A 24,082-nucleotide genomic window follows, 5' to 3' on the forward strand; every position below is an offset into this window, starting at 1 on the left:
CCCACCCCGCGAGCCCGGGGCTCCCCACGGTTAGGTCCTAAAGAGAAGGCACCTCGGCTTCGACCGAGACGGGCTCTGAAAGGCGCCTCCTTTACCAAACCTGGCCCGACTGCGAGCAGACCTTGCTCGCCACTCACAGGCGCACCCCGCTCACTCACCCGGCTGACCCCTAAGCAGCTGCGCCCGTTGTGCAGCCACAGCAAAAAGAGGGGCCTCCCCAGGAAGAGCACGGGCACGGACAGCGCGGTGACCGCCAGCAGCAGCCTCTGGACGTGCTCCTGTAGGGGAAGAAGGGGGCAGCCGATGAGGACGGAAAGGCTCGTCACTGTCGTCCGCCCGCTTCATTAAATTAGCGAAAATCAAGTGCAATGTCCCTGTAATTATTAACGAGGAACATAAAGGAAACGCAAACCAAATTTATTTGCCGGTGGACCTTTCCCTTTCTCTTCCTGCACTCGTAGCTGAATTCCAGGACTGACGACTGACACCAGCGAGAGTGGCAAGGTATCGCTTTGCTTAGGTCAGGAAGAAATCTGTCTCGAGAGTCAAACTCTAGCGGATAATTTTCTGAAAAGGCTGTAACTGGGAAAATACAAACACGAGCTATACACTTTTTTATATTCTGGATTCTGTTGTTTTATTTTTAAATTATAAGGACTATTTGAGGAACGCAAGCATGTAGCAAGTGCATTTACCTCTATGTATGAATACTGAAATAGCATTCAGAACACAACTAAAAACATTTTCTTAAAAAGAAAGGAGTTTTGCAGTCACTTAAAAATAAATCAGGGGCAGCAGATCTGTGCCTACACAGCCGCTGCAGTTCGCACGGTCTTAACAGGTCTGGAGGTGGTTACTGACCTGTCCACCGCTCATCCCTCTCAGTGGCCCTCCTCACATTAAACACAGGTCCCCAGAGCCGTGTGCACCACTCACGGCCAGTATCGGATAGTAATATCTGGGTTTTGGGTCTCAGACCACACCACCACCACGATTCACCCCTGAAAGGCTGAGAGGAGTGGGGACCGCAGGCACAGCCACAGCAGAGGTCACAGGCTGTGCACTCAGGCAGATGAGGCTGACATCTGGGACCCGCTGGCAGCTAAGCAACCTGGCCACCGGAATGACACCACCTCCCTCAGGGGCTGGTGTGGCAATTAAGAAAGTGTGATGACGGAAAGCACGTTTCTGGCATGCAGCAGGTGCTTAATAAAGGTGGGTCCCGTCACTGATCTTTCTGGCCACAGCGCCTGTGCCCCTCCACGCTCCCTTTCGTGTTTACTAATCTGTGCCATTCGTCGTTCTATGAAGGTTCAATAAAATAATGATGAAATATAGTTTTTAAAAATCCTGAACAGGAAAAACGTAAAAAAAGAGAAAAATACTCTAAGCTCAAGCAGGATACACACATGCAGCTCACAGACAAAGCCGCAGCGAGGTAAGCGGGGCTCGGAACCTGACTTAAAGCTTCTGGCAGTCGGTGGAAGGCGAGAAACAAACCCAAACGTCCCATCCGCACGGTCAACAAGATTTACAAACAAAAACGCAAATGCAGCTCAGGAGGACAGCCTCTGACAGCGACAGAGGATCCCCCAGGTCCCACAGACGCTGCGGTGTGACCCGCGATGCCTTCCTTCACCGCCAACCTGCAGGCAGGGCGCTGTGGCACTCAGCATGACGACAGCACGTGCTAACACGTACCGAGCGTCTGGTAGGTGCCGGGTACTTTCTAACTCTACGCTACGAATTGGGCCCTACTTTGATTCCCATTTTACCGATGAGGAAACTGAGGCACAGAGAAGTCAAGGAATATGCTCCAAGTTCCGCTTGGAGGAAGTGTCAGAGCTGGGATGGCAGGCAGGGCAGTCAGCCCTCAGAGGCCACACTCTCGGCCACCGGGCCACATGGCAGATGCAGTGGCATCACACAGACGTGCTATTATAGAAGAGCCACCTAGGGAGAGGGCAGGTGTGCTACAGTGCAGGTGTTGGTTCTGTGATGACCTGGAAAGACAGGAGGACTAGGAAGCCCTCAGGAACCTTCCAGGAACACACTGCCTTCCCACCAGTCTTCACAGGCACTGAGTGGCAGCGGGTCTGCGTTACGTCGCCTGACCAGAGTCCCCAGGACAGCGGCCGGAGCAGGACGGCGCCCCCCCGTGATGACAGAGAAACAGGAGGCGCCGGGTGCCCGGAAGGCCAGGAGAAACGCACCTCGGTCGCTCTACTGTCGAAACAGAAGCTCTCGGGAGGACTGCCGGGGACGCCTGGCGGCAGGAACAGAGGCTGCTTACCTGCCCCACGTACAGACCACTCGTTTCACTGGCCGGAAATAAGAACATGTTGATAAACTCGATCAGGATGCTGGGAGCAGCTCTGGAGGTCTTCGCGGAGTACACCAGCCACTTGTAGACGATCATAAATATCAGGTATCCGAACATGCAGAGCATGAACAGGAGTTCTGGGATGGAGACCAAGTAAATGTTGAACTTCTTCCTGAAATGCCTAGAAGAAAAAGTAACCGATCAACCCACAAACAAGGCTGGACTAAGATGCAAAGTGAATTCTTTGTGCAAAGCCTATCGGCGTAACATCGTTCATCTCGCGATTCACACTAGGGATTCGGACACATCTGTGAGAAGTGGGAGGGCCGTAGAAACGGCTTGCATTTCGCCGCCAGATCCAGTTCAAGAAAAGAGATACACTTTAATACACTAGCTCTAATAAACAAACAGGAAATTCTCTAATTTATTTTAAAAAAAAGAGTATGACAAAAATCACTCTGGCGATGAACACGAATTTCCACGTTGCCCGTCTCCCTCACTTGAATGTGAGTGAGGGCAAAACCTCTTCCCTGTCCTCCTCACTGCCCGAGCCCCAGTGCTGAAAACAGTGCCTGGCACATACTACGTGCTCGATAAATAGTTGCTGAGCGAATGGATCCATGAAACTGCCAAAAGCCTGTGTCGTCAAAGCAGCATCACATCAGAGAACACGCCACCATGTCGGCTGCCTCTCGCCTATACGGTCTACCATCGAGGAGCAAAGTTTAAGAAATATCAAACTTGGCTGAGAAATATTGCTTTAAAAAAAAGCTGTACTTACAAGTGGTTAAATATTCCCAGAACGACTCCAAAAGTCATGTGAATAATTCCTAAAATCACAGACATTTTCATTTTGAAAGAGTTTAGAAAAGTGAGGCGATTGGTGGCCAAGTTCCAAATCTAAAGACAAAACAAAAACAAGAAATCTTTAACTTCTTCAGCTGCCTCTGGAGAAAGTCCCTATCTGACCTCGAGAAGCGGCTGTAAATTTAAAAAGAAAGCAGGGTGCAGATTTCCTTCTCGACGCTTCTACCTGTCAACTACTATTCTTAAACCAGGGCCACGACTGTCACAAAACCACCCCATCTCTAATATAAAGTTCCAAGAATACCAACGAGACAGCATAGTGTTTGGGGATACACACCCAGGAAGGGATACTAAAAAGAAAAGCAAGAGGAATTGTCACACAGCACTCAGGAGAGCGGGAAGTCCCTCTGGGGACAGCTGCAAGGGGAGCTGGCAGGTCCCGGAGCCTCCAACCCTGGGTGGGGACATACGAGAGCGCGTGCGTTATCACTTCATGTACACGTTTCACACACTCTCTTGTAAGCACATTTTATAGTCAAGTTTAGCTGGAGCACAGCAAGGGGCCCATGGGTGCTGGGTGCGGAGGACCAAGCCCAGAGCCGGCCCCACGGGCCCAGGCCGAACTCCGGGGCTGCCCCGACCCCAAGCCCGCTCCAGTCTCCGTTCACTGTTTCTCTTCGTCTTTGAAAAAACAATTCCTACAGTTCCCCTTCAGGGGGATTAAGAAAAAGGAACTGGAGTTACTAGGACAGAAAGACTCTGTAAGTGAGAACAGGATTTTAGAATGAGGAATCTGGGGCTGGGAACTGGGTAAAGAGAGTCCAGTCAACTTACTGATTTAGACACACAGCGGCCACCGCAGGAAAGTGAGTGAAGAGAGGGGCAGGGGAAGAAAGCAAGCAAAAAATGCAGAAAAATGGACACCGGCCCAGGGTAAAACACACAAAAATGTACAGCGTGAAACTCTTATCTTTGAATGTTAAGTTAAAATTAAAAGGCTGAGTGCAGAACTATCTTTCGAGTGAAACGGGGAGAATGGGAACACGCGTTTACTTATGAATCATGAAGGAACCGTAAGAGACATGAGTCACCACACCGGGGCTCCGGGGTCGGGAGAGGCCGGGTGAGTGAACGAGGACAGGGTGCGAGGAGACTGAGGACCCAGAGCTTTCGCGCGGAGACAGTGCACGCACGGACCTGCTTCCGCACGGCACGGACAGATCGCCCATTCAGAGATGACATGCAAGCACGTGACCGTTAAAACCGGGTAGCGCCCCGGAGGAGCCCCAGACGGTGGCAGGGAGAACGCGCACTCACGGGGTCGATGCCGAGAGGGTAAGGGCCTCGGAACACGCCGGGCACGCTCGGGTCCAGCTGCAAGACCCTGCTGTGTCTGACGACGCTGTCACTGCAACAGGGAGCAGAGCGGGAGGGCTCACTGTGAGGGAGAGGGAGGGGTCTTGGAAAAACGCTTTTCCTGCCTTAAAACATCGGGAGCGGGACACTTACTTCCAAAGCACCATCTTCTGGTGCTCCGCCGGGGAGTGACTGGAGCTGTACATGGCGGACACGTTCCACCCCGAGCCGAAAAGGTTGACGGACTTTGAGAAGCAGTCGTTGTAGATGAGGCCCGTGTACACCGAGAACAGCCCCATCAGCAGGAGGATGTACCGGCCATTGAAAAACATCCGCATGATCTGTGGAGAGCGGTGTGGCCAGAACAGGGTTACGGGCTGACGCGGGCACGTTCTCGCCCGCTCCCATCAGGGCCAGTGTGACGGGTGTCCCTGTCACAGAGATGACACACACCCCCACCCACCCCCCACGTCTCAGTCAAGTGGGTTACGGTTATGGCCAAACACTAACGATTGTGAAACGCCTCTTTTTCGGTCAAACGGGAGATAATCACTACTGATGCGGCCCAACCAGTTAAGACGAACTGGACCGTTTGTATTTTCACCTCTTGAGACTGACTGAGTCTGGGATGGTTTTCATTCAACACCAACAGGAGGGCAAACAAGAACATCACGAAGCCATGTCCAAAGTCCCCGAACATCACGGCGAACAGGAAGGGGAAGGTGATGATGGTGAAGAGAGCTGCAGCGAAGGCAGAGCGCGCCCGTTAACCCAGACTCCCCACGGCGAGCGGACGGGCTGCGACGCTGCGCCCCGACGAGGCGACGAGGCGGCGAGGCAGCCGCAGCGAGCCCGTCTCCCCAGCCTCTCCGCGCCCTCGACCCGCACATTCGGGCTTCCCACCTGGGTTCACTTCCCTGTAGCTGCCGACTCCGTAGGCGTCCACGATGTTCTGGAACCCCTCGGTGAATTTGTTGGTGCGGATGAGAGTCGGGGGCGTCTCTTTCGTTGGGATGATGTTCATAAACGAGGGGATTGTGGCGCCGCTCTCTCTCTTTCATATAAAAGAGGGAGAAAAATGACTGCCCTGGAGCCCTCTCAACAAATACCGGTGGCCTGCCACCGCCCGTGTGTGGCTAGGAGGGGAAGCGCTGGCCACCGCCCAGGAGGGTCAAGTGCAGCAGGAACTGGGGAGGCGTGGGGGGCTGCGGTCCTGCGCAGGGAGGGCGTGGCGAGGCTCGGCGGGAGACGTGAACGAGGAGCTAGGAATGGCAGGTGCATGTGGACGCAGGCGGTCCCAGGAGCACCAACATGAAACCGAACTTTAGTATTTTCTCTCTTAAAAGTGTTCAAGAGGAAATAAAGATAAAACTGTTCAAGAGGAAATTAGAGACAGCTCCAATATTACCTAATAAAACCACAAAACCGGTAAGAGTAAACCAAAATTCAACACTTCAGGTTATAATTCTTCTAAAACACGTTATATTCAATTGTAATGAAAAAAGAAAATCCTTTGTAAATAAGTAAAATAAAAAAGGTTATTACCAGAACAATAGATTTTCTAGTCAAATTATATTTCTTAAAACGCACACAAATAAGGGGATTCTGGGAAAGTCCCCAGCGATGGCATAGGTTTGATCTCCCCTGAACCCCCTCAAGGGCAACTAGATAGCAAAACCAAAAGCCACGGGCGACATTTATAACAGAACTACGCCCCCATAGACCACAGAGCAGCAAGGTGTGGGACGAAGCACTGCATGCTACAAGACCTGCACGTAGATAACCGCCTCTGGACCAGACGAAGTGAAGCGAGCACCGGGGCATCTGAGAGATCTGCGGGGAAAGACCCCACGGCAGCCAGAGGGCTTCCCCTGGACAGCACAGTGGCCAGCCCACGACAGGCTGAGCCTGGGAAGGGTCTCGTCCAGCCCGAGAGCAGTGAGTGCAAGGGGTCCAGCGGCGGTGAGGGGTGAAGGGGCCGCAGCAGAGACCGTGTGTTACACACTCATAAGGCTCTTAAACATCAAATATATGGCAACTGAAGAAAATTTACCTTTGAATGGTGAGCAAACGATGCAATATACCTATGACGTATTATTGCACTGTACACTTGAAACCTATATAATTTTATTAATCAGTGTCACCCCAATACATTTATTTATTAAATTAAAAAAATAAAAAATAAAAACAATTTCTGAAAAGGCTCTTAAACAAAAAGATATTCCACTTCATTCATAATGAGAAACGCAATAGCTGGTGACATGTGTCAGACTCAATCCAGCAAGTCTGCGTGTGGGACTTTATCCTACAGATAGATGGGTCTGTGCACACGGGGACTGTGGCAGGCCACGTGTCAGTGACTGCAATGGCACGCACAAAACTGGAAACCACCTAAATGACCAGGGAACAAATTAAATACGCCACAGTACATCCATACAGTGGGATATTAAATAGCTTTTTTAAAAAATAGGGAAGTTTTATTAAGCAAAGAAAGAAAAAAGCTATTCACATCTGCTCATCTGTGATGGAGGAACTCAGACATCCTAGGACAAGAACAATGGGATCCGGGCAGGGGCCGTGGATGGAAGAGGCTGCGGGGGGTGGGGGACGGGGTGCTTCACTGACTCATGAGCCTGTGACTGCCCCCGCCACTCAGAGAGGGGTGCAGGAATGGGGCCACGCAGATGCCCCTGCACACCAGCCCTCCCCCACCACCACGGTTCAGGGGCATCAGCCCGGAGCCCACCCCAGCTAGGACGCCGGGCCCCGCTGCGGCCTTACCGAGCCGTCCTGGAGCGCGCGCCGCAGGTCCGGCAGGTCAGCCTCGGGGCACCAGACCTCGGCGATGAGGCACTTGTTGGTCACGTCGAAGCTGCACAGGTTCAGCATGTGGTAAATGGCCTTCATCTTCTTCACCTGGACGGCGCGCGCATAGACCGACTCTGCGGCCTTGCACAGCACCTGCCGCAGGTAGTCCTCCGTTTTGTGCAGCACCTGGCAAGGACAGACCGGCTTGCAGCGGCGAGGGCGCATTCGGTGTCTGGCCGGGGGATGCCTGGCTTTCCTAGGGGGATTTCTCCCTGCTGACAGAGGGTGAGTCCAGGCAGCAGCCCCCCGGGGGCAGACGGGGGCGGCTCGCCCCTTCCCGACCCCAGCACCACCAGGAGGCAGGCGGGAAACCAAAGCTCTCTTGGGAGCCATCTCTATAAAATATGACCCTAGGGGCACAGGAACTGGTTCAAAGTCACATCGCTGTGGCAGCAGGTGGTCCAGCTGGGTCCGGGGAGCTTCCCGGTCCTTAGCCACTCCCAGCCGTGGCCCAGCTCCCTGCCACCCCTGCGAGCCACCGTCTCCCACCCTACCCCACCCCATCCTGCTGAGAAGCCCTTCGCAGTAAGCGGGACACAGTCCACTTCCTGCCACCAAGAGCCCTCAATGACCTGAGTAAACAACTGAATTAAAATACTGCAGGTAAAACAGCGGCCACCACAGGCTTGAGAGCCTTCTCGACGGGGAATCACACGGCCACAGCGAAGACGGCCTTTCACTGTAAAGTCTATTACTATCCAGGTCTCTAACAGGCCGCTGAAACAAAACCTCCACGCAGAGGAGGAAGGTAAGCGACACTCTGACCTCCCTACAACACCCTGATCTGTCACAACTAAAGCTCTCCATGTTAGACAAGAAAGTCAGCGGCTGTGTAAACGCTTCACGGCCCGCAGACACTCACAGTGTAAAGGTCCTGAATGCGGGTGTCCAGGCCCTCCTGAATCTCCCTCCGCTCCTCGGCGGTGCTCGGGTACGGGTAAACGTGGCAGTGGTAACTGGAAGACAGAAGTCAACACGCTCGCGCGTCCGGCAGGACCAGGAGACGCCGTGTCGAGCACCAGAACTAAATTCAATCCACCGCCGGGCGTATCTCCCTCCAAACTGGGACGGAGGCGGCCCTCTGGGAGGCAGAGGCACAGACGGCCACCTGCCCTTGCTAGGGCTCTGCACACAGACACTCGACACATTTCTACCGAACTCAACGAATTCAGCAAACTCCCTCTGGGATGCAAATTCCATTGCTGCCCCTCAGGATTCCCGAAGCTCCCGCCCAACTCCAACTTTCTAGAATTCACCACCCTCCCGGGGTGGGAATCCTTCAACGAGTTTGAAACACGAAAACGGAGGCAACACACAATAGTTACCTACAAAAAAAGTGAAAATAGGGGGACGAAAGCTCTGGTTTGCCAGCGATCGCCTCGGACTGTGCTGCGGTACAACCCCCCCTCGCGTCACAGGGCCACGTGCTTGCAGGGCCGCGTGACACCTGGGGACACCCTGCGGAGAGCACAGCGAGCCTCCTGACCTGCAGCCACCCCTGCAGCGCCTGGAGGTTTCGATGCCATACGTAATGTGACTATTAAAATTAAATACTCTTGCCTTACCCCTCGCAATGATATCTGTGAAACTGAGTTTGCAGAGTTGGCTATTACTTTTCTAGTCTACGTTGAAATAAACATCTAGCTAGTAAAATTACGACAGGTTTGTCCATGTGACACCTAAAATGACTTTCCATAGCAAACTCTGGGAACACTGATCCAAAACAAACAGCCAAGCCCCACCCCATCCCCACAGAAAGGAGGCCATCTAAATTTCCCCGCGTGTGAGACAACAAAGGACTGTTCTTCATTTGCTTTTTTTCCCGTCTGTTGACGAGAATAAGTCACAGACAGATTCTTGTTGTGACATATTTAATGACTGCTGGAGTCTTTCACCCCCATCCTGAGTCCTAATGGCCCTGTGACAACGGAACTGCCACCTCCTGTTTACAGATGAGGAAACCGTGATTTGGTGACTTGCCAGCGGTTGCTCAGAGAGCGAGTGGCAAAGCCCGGCTCTGAATCCCGAAAGGCCCACTCGGAGCCCACACCCCGCCCCTCCCCCAAAAGAGAAACCTGCCGTGGGTTCAACCAAAGATGAACCATCGTGATGACAGACAAGCCCACAGGCAGCTAAAAGCAACGGGAAGACACAAAATATTCGAATTCGTTCGATTCTTTCTCCAATTGATCTTAAGCCTTGATTTCGGGAAAAAAAAAAAACGACAACAACAAACACACCCCAATCTGGGAAAGGTATCGACATGGTCTCTACTTTTAAATTGAGTATCGCACTGGCAACAGATGACAAATTAAATGTTTAAAAACATGACATCACAGCAAAGGTGTTAGATGACAAAACCCAGCGGCCTTCGCACCCACTGTGCTTCTCAGACACAGAGGGACATTTAAGGAAAACTAGAGGTTACCAAACACAAAAAAAATCAACGAAATGAAGTTTTTCTTACCAATCACAAATCTTCTTAACCTTGTGGCCGATCTGCTCTCCCCAAAAGGATATTAAAAACACATACCACTTTATGACTTCTCCCTACAAAGAGTAAGTAAGGATAATGGTGACTTCTGTGTCCAGAGCTCTGAAGCCTGGCAGCTCAAACTCTGTCACACTTTGTCCCTTCACTCATCCAACAGATACGGCCAACCTCGTTATCTGTGGATTCACAACTGCAAATTCACTGCAAAAGTCATTCCTAACCCGAAATCAACACTCGCGTTTTTCAGTCGTTTGCAGACATTTGGAGTGTCAAGAATTCTGAGTCACCAGCGTGCAGTGTTCCAGCCGAGGTGGAACAAGGTGACACTCTGCAGTCTTGTTTCAGCTCACACTGTAAACAAGAGCCTTTTTTGTGGTCTAAGGCCACTTTCCTCTCATTTCTGTGCTTTTGGTTGGTGATTCTGCTGTTTAAAATGGCCCAGGTGTGCTGCTGACGCGCTGCCCGGTGTCCCTGAGCGCGGGAAGGCTGTGACGTGCCTTACGGAGCTGATTCATGTGCCGCATAACCTTTGCTCAGGGCCTGAGGGACAGTGCTGCTGACGGTGAGCTCAATGTCATGAATCAACGATACGTGTTAAATCAGGTGTCCTTCAACGGAAACACATAAAACAGGTGACATAGTGACCGGCTGACAAACGTGAGCAGAGGCCCGCAGGAAGCTCATCCTGGTCTCCCCCAGAGCAGTGACTCGGTGCTCGCGGAGACTTTACAGAACAGGTCGACCACGAATGACGAGAATGGGTGCTTTTACAAATATTCTACCAGTAAAATGGACAGGTGTTTGGCCTGTCAGGCACTGCTCTGGGTGCTGGGAATACAGCAGCAAACAAAACAGATACAAATCCCTGACAGGGGGTGGGGCGGGGGCTCGGGCGGGGACCCCTGCAAAACAGACGTGCTTCGGGCATGGGGCCGTCTCTAGGAACCGGCGCTGCCAATGGGGGCGACCCATGGCCGGACTCTCCTGCTGCCTAAAAGACGGGGCCCACAGGGCTGCTGAAGGACTAGACGCGAAGTGTGAGGACACAGGGGCGAGTCAAGGGTGACCCCGGGTCGTAGTTGCCTGGAGGGTGGGCCGGGGGGAGGGGCAGGATCTCGGTGTCAGGCACAGGGTAGAGTCGTCTTCCAGACGTTGGAATGATGACACGGAGTAGCCCGTTACATGTCGTTTGGCTGTGCTGGGAGAGGCCCCAGCCACTTACATTCATTTAGGGATGGCAGTTAAAGCCACAAAAGTGCATGGGACCCCTAGGGGCTTAGAGGAAGGGGCAGGCCAAGATCGCACTTCTGTGAAGTAACTGCCAGAGACGCACGAGCTGCGCCTGATCTTGGGAAAACGCCAGACAGAGCCGACCCGAGGGGCATTCCACCAGAGGAATTGGTGTGTAACAGTTTTAAGTGTCAAGGTCATGAAAGTCAACAAAAGACTGAGAGATTGTCCCTGAATGAAGCAGACCAAACACATGTGCCGACTAAATCCAAAGTGTGATTCTAAACTAGATCCTCTGCCATAAAAGACAGTACTGGGACCTGAGCTCAGAGGGCAGTGACGTAGGGCGGTGACATGTGGCGGGGACGTGGGGCGGTGCAGAAGAAAGCCCTGATTTTAGGAACTGCCCAAACATGCTGGAGGCCAACAAGGCAGGTGGCCCTCACTCTCAGGTGGGTCGCTGTGCACTGTGCCTCCAACTCGCTGTAAGTCTGTCACTGACAAGAGGTGACCAACCGTGACGTGCACTCACTGTTTCGGGGTCTTCGAGGGGCTCGTCCAGCTCTGCGTAGGTCACGATGGTGTACCCTTTGCAGACTCGCCACAGCATTCTTTCGAATGCTTCAACTTTTCCTTGGTTAATTAGGCCAGATACAAATCTACAGGACGACAAAGGCAAGCTGTAGTCGATGGAAGCAAAGAATTCCTATCAAATTGCACTAAAAAGATGATGAAGACTCATTTCTGCCAAAATGATGAAGAGATACAGAAAGCACTCCAACTGCCGGATGCCTAAAATGCAGGATAAACTGTTTTTGAAACATCCTTTTCAACATATAGCTCAGTCTAGAATTAGAGATATTCTTGGAATTGAAAAGACACTGGTAGCTACCCCACCGACCAGGATCTGAAGGCCGGCGGGGGGACAGGAGATGGGCACTGGGCATGGAAGGTGAGGGGGTGACACTGAATCCCCCCAGTACCCAATAAAGCCAGGGTCCGCCCAAAGGGCCACATCCTTGGGTGGACAAGGAAAAATGCCACCTTGCAAAGGAGCCTGCAAGTAAACTCATTTATTTTCGTTGGGGGTCCGGATAGAAGCAGAAAGGTCTTGAGAATTATAGCCACAGATCAGAACTCATTCAGACTTGTGGCTCAGATTCACATTACTTGCATAGTGAAGAGGGGGAAAAAAAAAACGGGGAAAAAAACTCAAACCAAGAAATTAACGTAAAATGATTCCAGGTTGATAGCGGGCTCCCAGGCACCTGACAAATGCAAAAATCAATTCTCTCTGGAGGAATACAACATCCTCAAACTAAACACTGAACTCCTACAGATAAGGAGGAGAAGAACATAAATTCGTAATAAAAAGAAATCACAAGTCACACGAGGAAACACTAAAAACTAAAGTTACCATTAGTTTGTGTAAATGGAAAGAATTAACAGGAGAAAAAGATCCTTAAAGTATAATTAATATTTTAACCAACTCAGTTCAGTCCCTGTGTTTCCAGCAAACAAAATGGACCTGATGCTCACTGATCGACCGTTTCAGGTTTCCTGGAGTAAACGACACTGCATTAACCTTCCTTCTTTCCAACTCATGATGCCACAAAAAGAAATAGCCGTCCTATTTAGCTAAAAAGTCAACACAGCTCAGTAATTCAACTCAGCGAATACAGGAGCGTACAGTGTTTTCTTAAACAAATATTCACTTCCTTTCATTCACTCACAGGCGCACAAATGGTGCCCATTCACCCATGGTACAGTCAGTCTTCCTCTGACGAGACACCCCCGTTACTGTCTTGTCACCTACCCCAGCTTCGCTCCCAGCCGCTGCATACAGCTGTAGTCCAACAAAGAATCAGTGTCTAAGGAAGGGAATTCTTCGTAAGTGGGTTCAAACTACAAAGAGATATGAAAAGTGACACTTTACTTCTCACGTCACGTTTCCAGACAAGGTTAGGGCATCCTAAGTGACTGCTCAGATGTGTGTGTCAAGGCCCCAAGGTAACTCAGACATGTAACTCGGCTCTGATTCATAAAAAAGGTAACTTCCGCATGCTTACGTGTAAGCTGCTTGAAGACATTTACATGTAAGTATGGCTAAAACTTATGTCATCGCCTTAATCCAAGATAAAGTAATCGTTTGAAGTGACACTGAGTTCAGAAGGAATGTCCTTCTCTCTGGTACTCGGCTGAGGACAGAGTATTACGAGTAGACTGTTCTTTACTGACTGAGAGGGTATTTTTAACCTCCTTTACTCTTAACATTTAGAGGAAAAAAAAAAAACCCTAAATTTTAGAGTTCAACTTCCTCTGTTCAATTTTTTCTCATGATCATAAAAATTTTTTTAACTGCAAATTATAGCACGGTACAAACAGGAGATACTGTTCTTGCTGAAACCAACCAACACGCAAAAAAAAAGGCTTAAAGCTTTTCAGAATGTCATAGAATCCAACGGAAAAATAAAGCTAAGATGGAAACGCAGCCCTTGGAAACAGCAGCACATCGCTAGGAATTGATCACGGAACCTGGGACCGTACGGGAACCAGACTTAGAGAAGAAACGCACTTCCTCGCATGCGTCGTCAGTACCTCCACGGTCCTTCTGACGAACTTCTTTGTCACTCTCAGCATGTGCGTATACTCGATCAGTTCAAGCAAGTTTTTCCTCAGCTTCTCCTTGTTCTTAGTGACTTCTCTCAGCTCAACCTCGAGCTTCTGCAGCTGCTCCTGAAAGAACACAGCAGTTACTTAGGACTCCGGGTTAGTTCCGACGGCAGTTCGGACAATATTTTTTTTACAGGACACCAAAACCAGCGGAGGTCTTAAAAAGTCAGAATTCGTGACAGTTTGACAGAGGTATGAAAACACGCAAAGATTTTAAAAGTCCATCATTCATTGTTCCCTATTAATTCAGCTACTTCCTACGGAGCTCAGGCCAAAGATGACAGAAAGGGTCCGGCGTGCCATGGTGACTCTAAGCACGCTGAGGAGGCACCTGGCCCTAACCTCGGTTCCTACGTCACCTTCGGCTTCTTGTCAGCTGCTTACCTGTCATCACACATCCGTCTTCCTCCCTCAAGTCTATGCTTCCTTTTATTTGCAACACAGAAAAATTATTTAGCTAATCTTTTCTAAACACAAGTTTTCCTTGAATGTCCGGCTTAAGAGTTTGTACTCAGTTGTATTTACACAATTAACTGAGCACAAAATTTCTTGAGAAGAAACCTTAATCATCAATTATATATGAAGCACCCTTAACACTATTTAAGAATTAAAACCACAGAAGCAGAAATCTGAACAAATGATTGCCGCAATGAAAACTTGTATTCAAACAGATCCTTTGACATATACATTCATTACTGTGCTCTGCCTTATCAAAACTGCAAACAGTCAGTAAGCACCACATTTCCAACTCCATCCTAAGTACCAGCAAGCAAGCCAAACCAGATGACTGCTTCCTACTCCTCTGACCGTACGATTCTCGCTGGAGTCCACTCATGTGCCTAGTGTTAAGTGACTTCCTCCCAGGTAAACAAAGAGGGCGCCAGCGGTGGAGTGGTCCCAGGCACATGGTCACAGCTGTTTTCGAGGAGCTGTAAGGAGCTCTCGTCTATTTCCCAGTGTGATAAACATCAGATAAGGTTAGACAGAAACCTCAGTGGATAATTCGTGGTGGAGCGTGGGGGTGGCTGCGAGAACAAGACAAGCCAGTGTACACACAGGGGGGACGCTGTATCCCCAACACCTGAGACACACTGAACCCGGGGAGAAGGAATTCTGTCCCCTGAAACCACCTTCATGGGAGCTTCTGAAAAGCGAGGGGGAAGGGTCGGTGAATGGCACGAGCGTGAGGGCGCAGGGCTGCAGCCCCGACGGCCGGCAGCAGGGGAGGCAGGCTGAGGCCTGGCTCGGCCTGGAACCACCTTTCGGAAACATTCCATAACTGAGGACCGGGGCCCGCGAGCTCATTCTCGTTCGCCTGTGTTAGACACCGCCCGGAAAGGGTGAAACACATCTTACATTTTAAAAGAAAACCGAATGACAGGTAAAATGTCTCAGCGATAACCTATGGCTAAGGGTAAACCACAACATGGCTCTTTAATTTTCACTCCACGGTTTCAGGAAGAAAGGCAGAAAAGCGCTAAACGACATCAAGAAAGTAAAGAAGCAGTGTCCGAGACCGGCAGCCCGGAGCAGCTTCTTCAGACACGTTACCTGCATTTCCAGCACCTGTTTAAGCGGCGGCGCAGGGGGACTGGTCTCTCCCTCAGGAAGGGGAATATCTGCTTTATTAATTTCTTGCACCAAATACGCTAAGGAAACAAAAGTTAAACACATTAGACGCGAAAACTTACTATGAGACATTTCAGGCAGAACATGTCACATCCCAACCCTCCCTAGGTCATCTGAAAATCTGTCTAAACCCATGAAAATCTCGCTTGTTCCAACGACATACAGGTCGCCCGCTGTAAAGCAGCACGCGGCATCAAAGTAAACAATAACCTGGATAAACCCATTTCTTCATTTCTAAAATTCCAGTTAAAGAACTGTGCAGTCACAGCTGTCTCTGCACCTGCAGATGAAGCAGAGGGCTAAGGGCGCACCTGGAAGTGCAGGAATACCCCCAAAACAGACCTGTCTTCATCCCCACCAGACAGCACAAGGGACTGCCCTGCAGACCCCATAGGAGGAAATAAGTATCCGTATCAAGAAAGCCACAATCTTTCAGCCCAAGGAGCCCCCAGCCACCCAGGGCAGGAAGCCAGGCTCTCCTGAGCGCCCCCTGCTGGCCATGACATCTGACCCCACAACCTGCACTGCTTCCTGACGGGGTGAAAACTAGATTCCCCAAACTAACAGTGAACCAAACTAACAGTGAAGCCAAAATGGATTTCTTTAGTTTATATTTTCAATTCCATGAAGTGTCCTTTTCCTTAGGATAAAAGTCATAATACCTGGTCAAGTCCTTACTAGATATAATATTTTGGAGAAATGTTACTATTTGTTTTATTAAAAAGAAAGAAAGAAAAAAGGGAGACAGCAAAGGACTCACTGGGCGCTTTGTTTTCTAGAGATGGGCACAAATCGTTTGAACTTATTTACACCGAAATTTACTGGAGAGTTCCTTTTTTTTTTAAGCCTGCCTCTTTTTGAAACAGTTTATGCTACAGGAGTCCTAGACAAGTCTAATGTGTTATCACTCTCACCCTGTCTTTAAAAACCTCATTCCAAACGTACGACCTGTCCGATGACTCACATGTATTCCAAAAACAGGGATATGACGTCACTCAACCGTACACAACGCACACATACAACCAGGACCGCGAACAAGACGAAAAGGAATCGATTTCAGGTGACTAAAAGTTTTTTTTCTATCTTAAAAATCTCCAATTAAAAAATATAAAATCCACAATAATTACTAGCTATTATAAATTATTAGAATAATTTATTAGAATAAATTATTAGAATAAATTATTATTCCAATAATTTCTAATTAAAAGTCACATTCTCCCCACCAAGTCTCTCATTCGCATGTTTTTCTGTCCATCCTTCTAAAAACAAATTTTGTGCTTTAGTCAATTGTCTGAGATCATTTTAACCTCTATTGCAGTCAAAACTTCAAGGCTTGAATTAATAATGCCTAAATTGGGCTGAGATGTTAAAGATTTTACAAATAAATGAAGCCGCCTTGAGCTTCTGGTTAACAGCCAGAGAACACTGATGTAACACCTTTGCAAAGGGAAACGCTGAAAATAAGGAAATTATCGACCAACCAATCTGCCACTTCCTACGGCCTTCATTCACTGGTATAATTTTAAGTCATATGTTTCTAAGTTATACTATACTATAAGGGATTGGTTAAATAAATTATGGCACGTTAATACAATGAAATGTTATGCAGCCATTAAAAATAATGCTGGGTATGTCTACGGCCATGCCAACCTGAGCAAACCCGATCCCGTCTGATCTCGGAACTAAGCAGGGTCAGGCCTGGTTAGTACATGGATGGGAGACCACCTAGGAATATCAGGTGCTGTAGGTATAAAAAAATTTAAAAACTAAGGGATTGTAAGATGACAAGGTCGTTGCAATCTGTGAGGCCAACCAAGGGTTGCCTCACCAAATAAATAAACAAACAAATAAATAAATAAAAATAATGCTGGGTCAATCTGTTTACTAACATGAAAAGATGTTACAATGAGTACCTACTATTAAGTGACAAAACAAAGCTGATAACAAAACAACCTGACCATTATATATGTAAATCCTTACTTTTATAGATGAATAATAAAAAGTATGGAAAAATAATATGAACCTAAGTAACAGTGCTTACCTCTGAATACTGACAATACAGGCGATTTCTTTTCCCTATCGATCTATATTTTCTAAAAATAATTATTTCGGTTATTAAAACAAACTCACCCAATATTCGCTCTAGCTCTTCACACCTCTTCACCTCACCGACAAATTTTCTTTGGAAAGAACTTACATTCTGGTTGAGCTGAGAAAAGAATGAAAAAGTGGCTTTGAACGTTCTAAAATTTAAAAATAAGCTTGATTTTATAAATAAAATATTATTGGCAAGGGTTTGTGGAAAAGCACACCCTCGCGCACTACTAAATGAGAGTATAAACATGCAACTTTTCTCGAAAGCAATTTGGCGACTGTTATCGAAAATGCCTGAAAAATCTCTTTTGGCCCAGAAATAGCTCATAAGGAAATTTAACCTAAGAAAAAAGCTATGGATATGGACAAAAATTTATCTAGACGAACATCAAACTCAGGGATAGAGAAAAAGAGATTAACAACAGAAAATCAGATACGGAACTTTAAGTCTATACCCACACCGTGGATTAACACCCAGCAACAAGCAGGAACAAGCTACCGGCGCACTCGACGTCATGGAGCACTTCCTCAGAAGCGTGACACGAGAGACGGAAGACATGCGAAAGGGTACAAACTGTGTGACTCCATCTCTACGAAGTGCCCAGAAAAAGCAAACCTCACGGCAGAAAGTGGATGAGTGACAGGCTGCGGGTAGGAGCGGGAATCAACTGCAAATGAAAATGGGGATCTTACCGGGGTGATGTGATGCATAACACTTGAAATGGGTGAATTTTATGATACGCAGTAATAAAGCTCTATAAAAATGATGGTTCAGCCACATAACTTACTATGCACTTATTAAAAAATTATGTTTTAAGTGATCGAGGTATTGGATTTAGTAAGGAATTATTATTAAAAATTTTAGGTATGATAATGGTATTGTTGTTACGGTTTTTTAAGTGTTCTTACCTTTTAGAGACACTTACTGAAATATTTATAAATGAAATTAGATAGCTGGGATTTGCTTCAAAATGATCTTGTCTTGGGGGGCGAGGGGAGGTAGGATGGAGTGAGTGACCAGAATTTATATTATGGGCCCATGAGCTTTCACTGTTCCCATCTCTTCCCTCTACTTAACTTAAAATAAAGCTTGATGCAATAAAAAAAATACTGTAAAAGAATATTTAATAAAATCAATCAATTATTCATGATTTATCTATAAAAAAGGTTACCCATATTTTTTGGTGTAGTTCCAATTATATAAAAACACACATATATATTACATTTAAAAATATTATTAGAAAAGTGATGTTTGACCAATACTAACCAAAAAGTTAAAGTGTTTATTTCTAGGTATTGGGATCATGGAAGTTATTCTTATATTTTTCCAATTTTCCTACAATGAACATATATTACTTTCATAATTTTAAAAAACTACGGTAATCATTCATGTTGCAAGGCAGTCAGGGCGACAATTCCATCTTTACTCCATGCAGCATTTGTACTAGGCACTCTCCAAAAACGTAATAAACAACGGCTCACACGAAACTGCTCAACCTGACAGTGTCTGCCCCAAAAAGGTTCGGTTCTTGTTGTTTTCTGAATTTTTTTTAAAGAATTACCCAGAAGAAAGAAAGAATTCAAATTTCACTTGTCACATTCACATTCTTTTCTGGAAGTCACCCTAATCTAAGGTAACCACTTTCAAGTTCCTAGTGATCCAAACGCAATCTATTTCTATGGAACTAAGCATGTGAAAAAAGATACCACAAATCAAAAGCTGTCTACAAATGACACTATCCTGAGTTTCAACCTTTTTCCTTCAATATCGAATTGGAAATTATGGTTCTACAAAAAGAATCCTTAGGAAGAGGCGAACTCCTGTGGCAATGACAAAAATATGATTGGGTTGACATCCGCCACCATCACCATCTCACGTGTACTGTTTTTCCTGTTACGTGGTTTCTTTTACAAAGTTTTGTTTCTCTTTTCATTTCAGGGAGAGAAAGTCACCCTAATTTCAGACCAATGATTCGAAGTACGTTTTAATGTAGGTTCATTTTCAGATTACATTTAACCTAGAAAAATCGGCAGAGGAGAGATACCTGGTACTGTCTTTACTAATATCCACACCAGGAATCTTCCCACTGCAGCAGCTAAAGGACTAAAGGTGACAACTGTTCAGAGACAGCAGACTGTTAGAAAGTGAGCTGATCTTTCCCTTCGCCGAGTCCTACTGGTTAGTTGAATAACCTTATTTTTGAGTCTTCTCATTGGCTGTCACTACAGAAACCCTCGGCCTGCCTCCTTTCCCTCAGAAGGATTACTAAAAGGAAAGGGAGATTATTCATTCAGCCAGTACAAGTCAGAGAAGACTAAGGTCGGCGATCCCATCTGGTGAACCAGTAACAAACTCCAGAAAAGATAGGAAAATGTCAGGTGTGACGGAGCTTTCTGCACTAACACCCATGCTGCTTGATTGACAACCCAAGGCAAGGAGACACAAAGACACAGACAGATACAGACAACGCACACACACTCATCTGAGCTCTGAAAACCTCGTACCACACAGAGCTCCTTCTAGCATTTTCATTTTCCTTCTAGACAAAGATAAACCACATTTTTTCTTTCACTGATTTTCAGTTAAAAAGGATCCCAAGTATATTCTACTAGTTAATGTGCAATGGCACTCAACTTGGTGAAACTGGAATCTTTGTGGTGATTAGGGCTTTTGTTCAAAACCTGCGAGATTTAAGCTTGATAAGTCTCTTGGCCCGAGTACTAACAGGATGGAACAAATCTACCTGCTACAAAGAAGGGAGCCTGCTTCTCTTGCCACGGTTTCCTGAATCTTTCCGGTGCTGCTGACAGCTCAGCTCAGAGCCTGCCAGGTAAATGGGTACCAGGTGATGAAGCCAGAGGGGCTCCAGAAACCAAGAGGGACCTGGGCCTTCCCTGCAGCCTCACCTGTCACTCGGGGTTTTCTCCTGACTTTGCAATTGCCTTCTGTGGCCAACCCAAGGATTGCTGACATCAGCCCTTGGCTAGGGGTGTTCTCTTCTGAAATTAAAGACCCTTCAGAAAGACAAAGGGAAAGAACCATAGGTTGAAAGCTGTGGCCCAGGAAATAAAATGTTCACCCCAAGTGACTTCCAGTTCAATCAGTATTAGGTCCTGCTAAATAATCTCCCTTCCACACCCTGTTCTCTTCCTCTGCGACCCTTATCACACTTCATAATCCGAGTGTTTATCTGTGTCCTCCCAGGCTGGGAGCAACAAGAACACAGGGCCCTTGTCTGCCTCGCTCTACCACGAAGTCCCCGGCCACAAAACAGCGTCTGGAACAGAGCGAGCGCTCAAATGAGAGCTTGTGCGTTCATTCAACAAATGCCTATTAATGCCCGCAAACGCCAGGGGCTGTGCCAAGTCTTGGGGAAGGGGAGTCCACAAGTCGGGCAAGGCCATCACCCTCAGGGGTCAACAGACCGTGGTGGAGACAAACAGTAAGCAAGTACACAGATACATAAATAAGTGTTCACGGTTACTGTCGGGGAGAGGGCTCCCATTCGGCAAATACTGACTCTGCTGTACCCCTCACCGGATGCAATGCACCGCAGCATCCGTCCGTCAACAAAACCGAGGCGAATCCCTTCCCGCCGGGGCCTCACACCTCGTTCACTGCAACCAGGCTCCGTCTGCTCCACCGGGCACCCCGTTCCCCCACATCGTCCAGGGCCGGCTCCTGCCCAGCCAGGTGCTGGCCCAAACTCTCCCCCTCGGCGAGGCCTCCGTCGGCCGCCGCCAGCCCGGCCACCATCACGCCGCCCCGTTTTGTGTTCTTGCAGAACACATTTTGTTGATCTACTTGGTTGCTGAATGTGTGTCCCTCACCTCCCCCGCAAGTTCCGGAAGGGCTCCAGGAGGCCTCGTCGGATTTGTTCCCCGCTCGGCCCGGCGCCCGGCACCGAGTCGGCGCTCGGAGGCACCGGATGGCACGGCCCAGAGTTGAGGACTACACGGAACGCCCCCAAATAACGCGGCGCCCCGGGCGCGGGCCCGCTCTGCGGCAGGCGGCTCCGGCCGGCGGCATGGGCCTCAGTTTCCCCGCCCGGGAACCGGGGACTGCGGTGCGCCCCTGCCCCGGCGCCCGCAGAAAGACGGCCCCCGCGCCAGGAGGGCGCGGCGCCCCGCATCCGCCCGGCGACACTCACGTCTCGGAACTGGACCAGGCCCTTCTCGCCCAGGGCGCTGAGGCACTCGTAGGCCGTGCCCGACTGCAGGAAGAGCTGCGCCAGGCACATGGTCTCGCTCCGGAACAGGGACCCCATGGCGGGCCGGCTCGCGCCCCGGCGGGCCCGACGCACGGACGGCGGCGACTCCGGGCAGCGCGGGCGCGCGCGGTCAGCCTCGGCCGGGGCGGCCCGGGCCTCGGGCTCCTCCTGCGGCCTGGCCGCGGCCCCGCACCATGGGGCTCCGGGCTGCAGCGACCTGCCCTCGCCCCGCCGCCGCGCCCGCTCCAGCCGCCGCCGCCGCCGCCGCTGCCGCCGCGCGAAGTCCCGCCCCCGCCGCCGCCGCGCGAAGTCCCGCCCCCGCTGCCGCGCAAAGTCCGCCCCCGCCGCCGCGCGAAGTCCCGCCTCCCGCCCGCCGCCGCGCGAAGTCCCGCCTCCCGCCCGCCGCGCCGCTGAAGTCCCGCCCCCGCCGTCGCGCGAAGTCCCGCCCCCGCCCGCCACCGCGCGAAATCCCGCTCCCGCCGCCACGCGAAGCCCCGCCCCCCGCCGCCGCCGCGCGAAGTCCCGCCCCGCCGCAGCCGGTTCCGGCCTCGGCCCCCGGGGCCAACCAATGGCTCCCCGAGTGGCGGTGGTCGCGGCCAGGTCAACCGGCTCCAACCCCGCGATGCAGGCGAGAACAGTCGCTCGCCCTCCCAGTTAGGGCCACGAAGTTCGCCGGACGAGACTACGTGCTTTTGGGATTTTCACTAAAGTAACAGGTCGTTGTGCCGCCTTCAAGATCAATTTTAGGGCGTTTCTGTCAACCCCGATCTCCTGCTCAGTTGCAGCCGATCCCCTTCCCATCCGCGGCTTCGGACAGCCACTCAGCGAATGTCTGTAGAAGTCCCTGTTCAGGACGTTTCCTTCGAGCGGAGCACACCGGTGACGCGTGGTGTCCACGGCCGGCTCCTGCCGCTTGCTCTCCTCTCGGGTCCTGCTCGGTGATTTCTAACACAAGATGAAAACCTACTTTAAATCCGCGAGCTTCTCCCACTGCGTTGCGAATAAAAGCCAAACTTCTGACCTTGGCCAGCACGAGCCCACGGCGTGTGGCCTCTGCTCTCATCTCCCACCGCCTGGCCGGGACCCCCTTTGCACCTGCCTTCTTTCCAGGGCGGTGTACTGGAACTTGCCGACCCCTCTCTCTCTCCCAGACCTTCTCAAAGCTGGTTCTCTCAGGTCTCGATTCAAATGTCCCCTCCTCTGAGGAGCTGTCCCTGACCTGTAGGGAAAGTAGCCCTCCCACGCTACCCACCACATCCCTGTTTCATTTTCTTCATACCGCAAACCTGTTTGAAATTATCTTGTCTGTGTTTATTGTCAGTTTCCTCCACCGACAAGGGACGCTGCCTTGCTACCCCCAGGGCTCAGTGCTAGTAGCCACTCAATAAATGTTTGTTTCTCAAATGCAAATATGAATGTATAAACTTAGAAAACTTAAAACCATATAGTATGCCCCCCGAGTCCCATTCCACTGCCAAAGAGAGGTTTTCCCTTCTTAAATACAAGTCATTCTGACAAGCCCACAAGATCATAATAAATCACCTGTCATTTAGAAAGTTTTAATTAATTTTCCAGAGCTAGTTACACTAACTTAGACTTTCCGAATCTCTGCAATTAATTAATCACTGGGTATTTCTTTTTCTTTGATAAAAGACAATTTGTACTCCTTCTAAAATCACTTTTCAAAATTAAGTCTATCAACAATGTACGAAGTCCATCTGAAACAATAACTAAATTTATCTGGCCCACGAAGAAAACTCAGATTTGCTCTGTGGCCACTCCTGGGCTGCATCATGCTGACTGTCCCCTTATAAGGGGCCACAAGAGAAATTTCAACACTCAACTAGGAAAAACTGTCCTTCATTGAAAACCAGCTTATTTTATGGACTGTATGATTCCTGTAGCTAATCACATTTGGTTTTTTGTAAACTGAAGACTAAATTAGGGGTGAATGCAAGGCGTTATGCATAAATTTCCATGGGCTTTCATTCACTCCTTTAACTTTCGTCTCTATAATATTTCCCCACCCCCCCACCCCAGCTCCCGTATCTTCCCTCATCATTTCATTTTGTGCTCTTGTACTACATATATTTTTAAGGCTTTATGAATTTTTAATCCTTTCTTTGGAATAGGGGAAATTAATCCATCAATTCAACAGAAATATATAAAAAAATTGAAAAGATTGACACTCGAAAGTACAAATCACAAATCTGGACCAAACCTCCTAAGAATTTAGTAATCTGTGATAAAGCTTCTAATAACATTTATTCGCACACCTGACCCTCTCGTGCATTCTGCTCATTTGCATCCGGCAGTAAGAATGACCATTCTGCATTGCTTTGCACATCTGGATAGCTACATATGTGAATTAAATTCACAGAGCACTTGATAAAAATG

General features: G+C 49.1%; 1 protein-coding gene and 1 pseudogene across 1 annotated transcript in view; one reads left to right on the forward strand and one right to left on the reverse strand.

Moving 5' to 3' along the window:
* Positions 1-21,946, reverse strand: part of ATP6V0A2 (ATPase H+ transporting V0 subunit a2) — a 30,486-nt gene extending 8,540 nt beyond the window's left edge. Inside the window, exons 1-16 of the mRNA XM_039879489.1 lie at positions 21,626-21,946; positions 17,511-17,589; positions 15,303-15,400; positions 13,677-13,814; positions 12,895-12,983; positions 11,611-11,737; positions 9,822-9,904; positions 8,217-8,310; positions 7,268-7,480; positions 5,390-5,540; positions 5,091-5,227; positions 4,640-4,827; positions 4,448-4,538; positions 3,105-3,223; positions 2,294-2,504; positions 6-278 (exon numbers count right to left, since the gene is read on the reverse strand). Coding sequence (XP_039735423.1) covers positions 6-278; positions 2,294-2,504; positions 3,105-3,223; positions 4,448-4,538; positions 4,640-4,827; positions 5,091-5,227; positions 5,390-5,540; positions 7,268-7,480; positions 8,217-8,310; positions 9,822-9,904; positions 11,611-11,737; positions 12,895-12,983; positions 13,677-13,814; positions 15,303-15,400; positions 17,511-17,589; positions 21,626-21,742 — 2,208 coding nt within the window. The 5' untranslated portion in view covers positions 21,743-21,946. The remainder of the gene's footprint in view (positions 1-5; positions 279-2,293; positions 2,505-3,104; positions 3,224-4,447; positions 4,539-4,639; positions 4,828-5,090; positions 5,228-5,389; positions 5,541-7,267; positions 7,481-8,216; positions 8,311-9,821; positions 9,905-11,610; positions 11,738-12,894; positions 12,984-13,676; positions 13,815-15,302; positions 15,401-17,510; positions 17,590-21,625) is intronic.
* On the forward strand, positions 17,013-17,130 carry LOC120616182 (uncharacterized; annotated as a pseudogene).
* Positions 21,947-24,082: the final 2,136 nt, after the last annotated feature.

The sequence above is a fragment of the Pteropus medius genome, unplaced genomic scaffold, assembly GCF_902729225.1.
Source record: "Pteropus medius unplaced genomic scaffold, Ma_sr-lr_union100, whole genome shotgun sequence".
In the NCBI taxonomy this organism is placed as follows: domain Eukaryota; kingdom Metazoa; phylum Chordata; class Mammalia; order Chiroptera; family Pteropodidae; genus Pteropus; species Pteropus medius.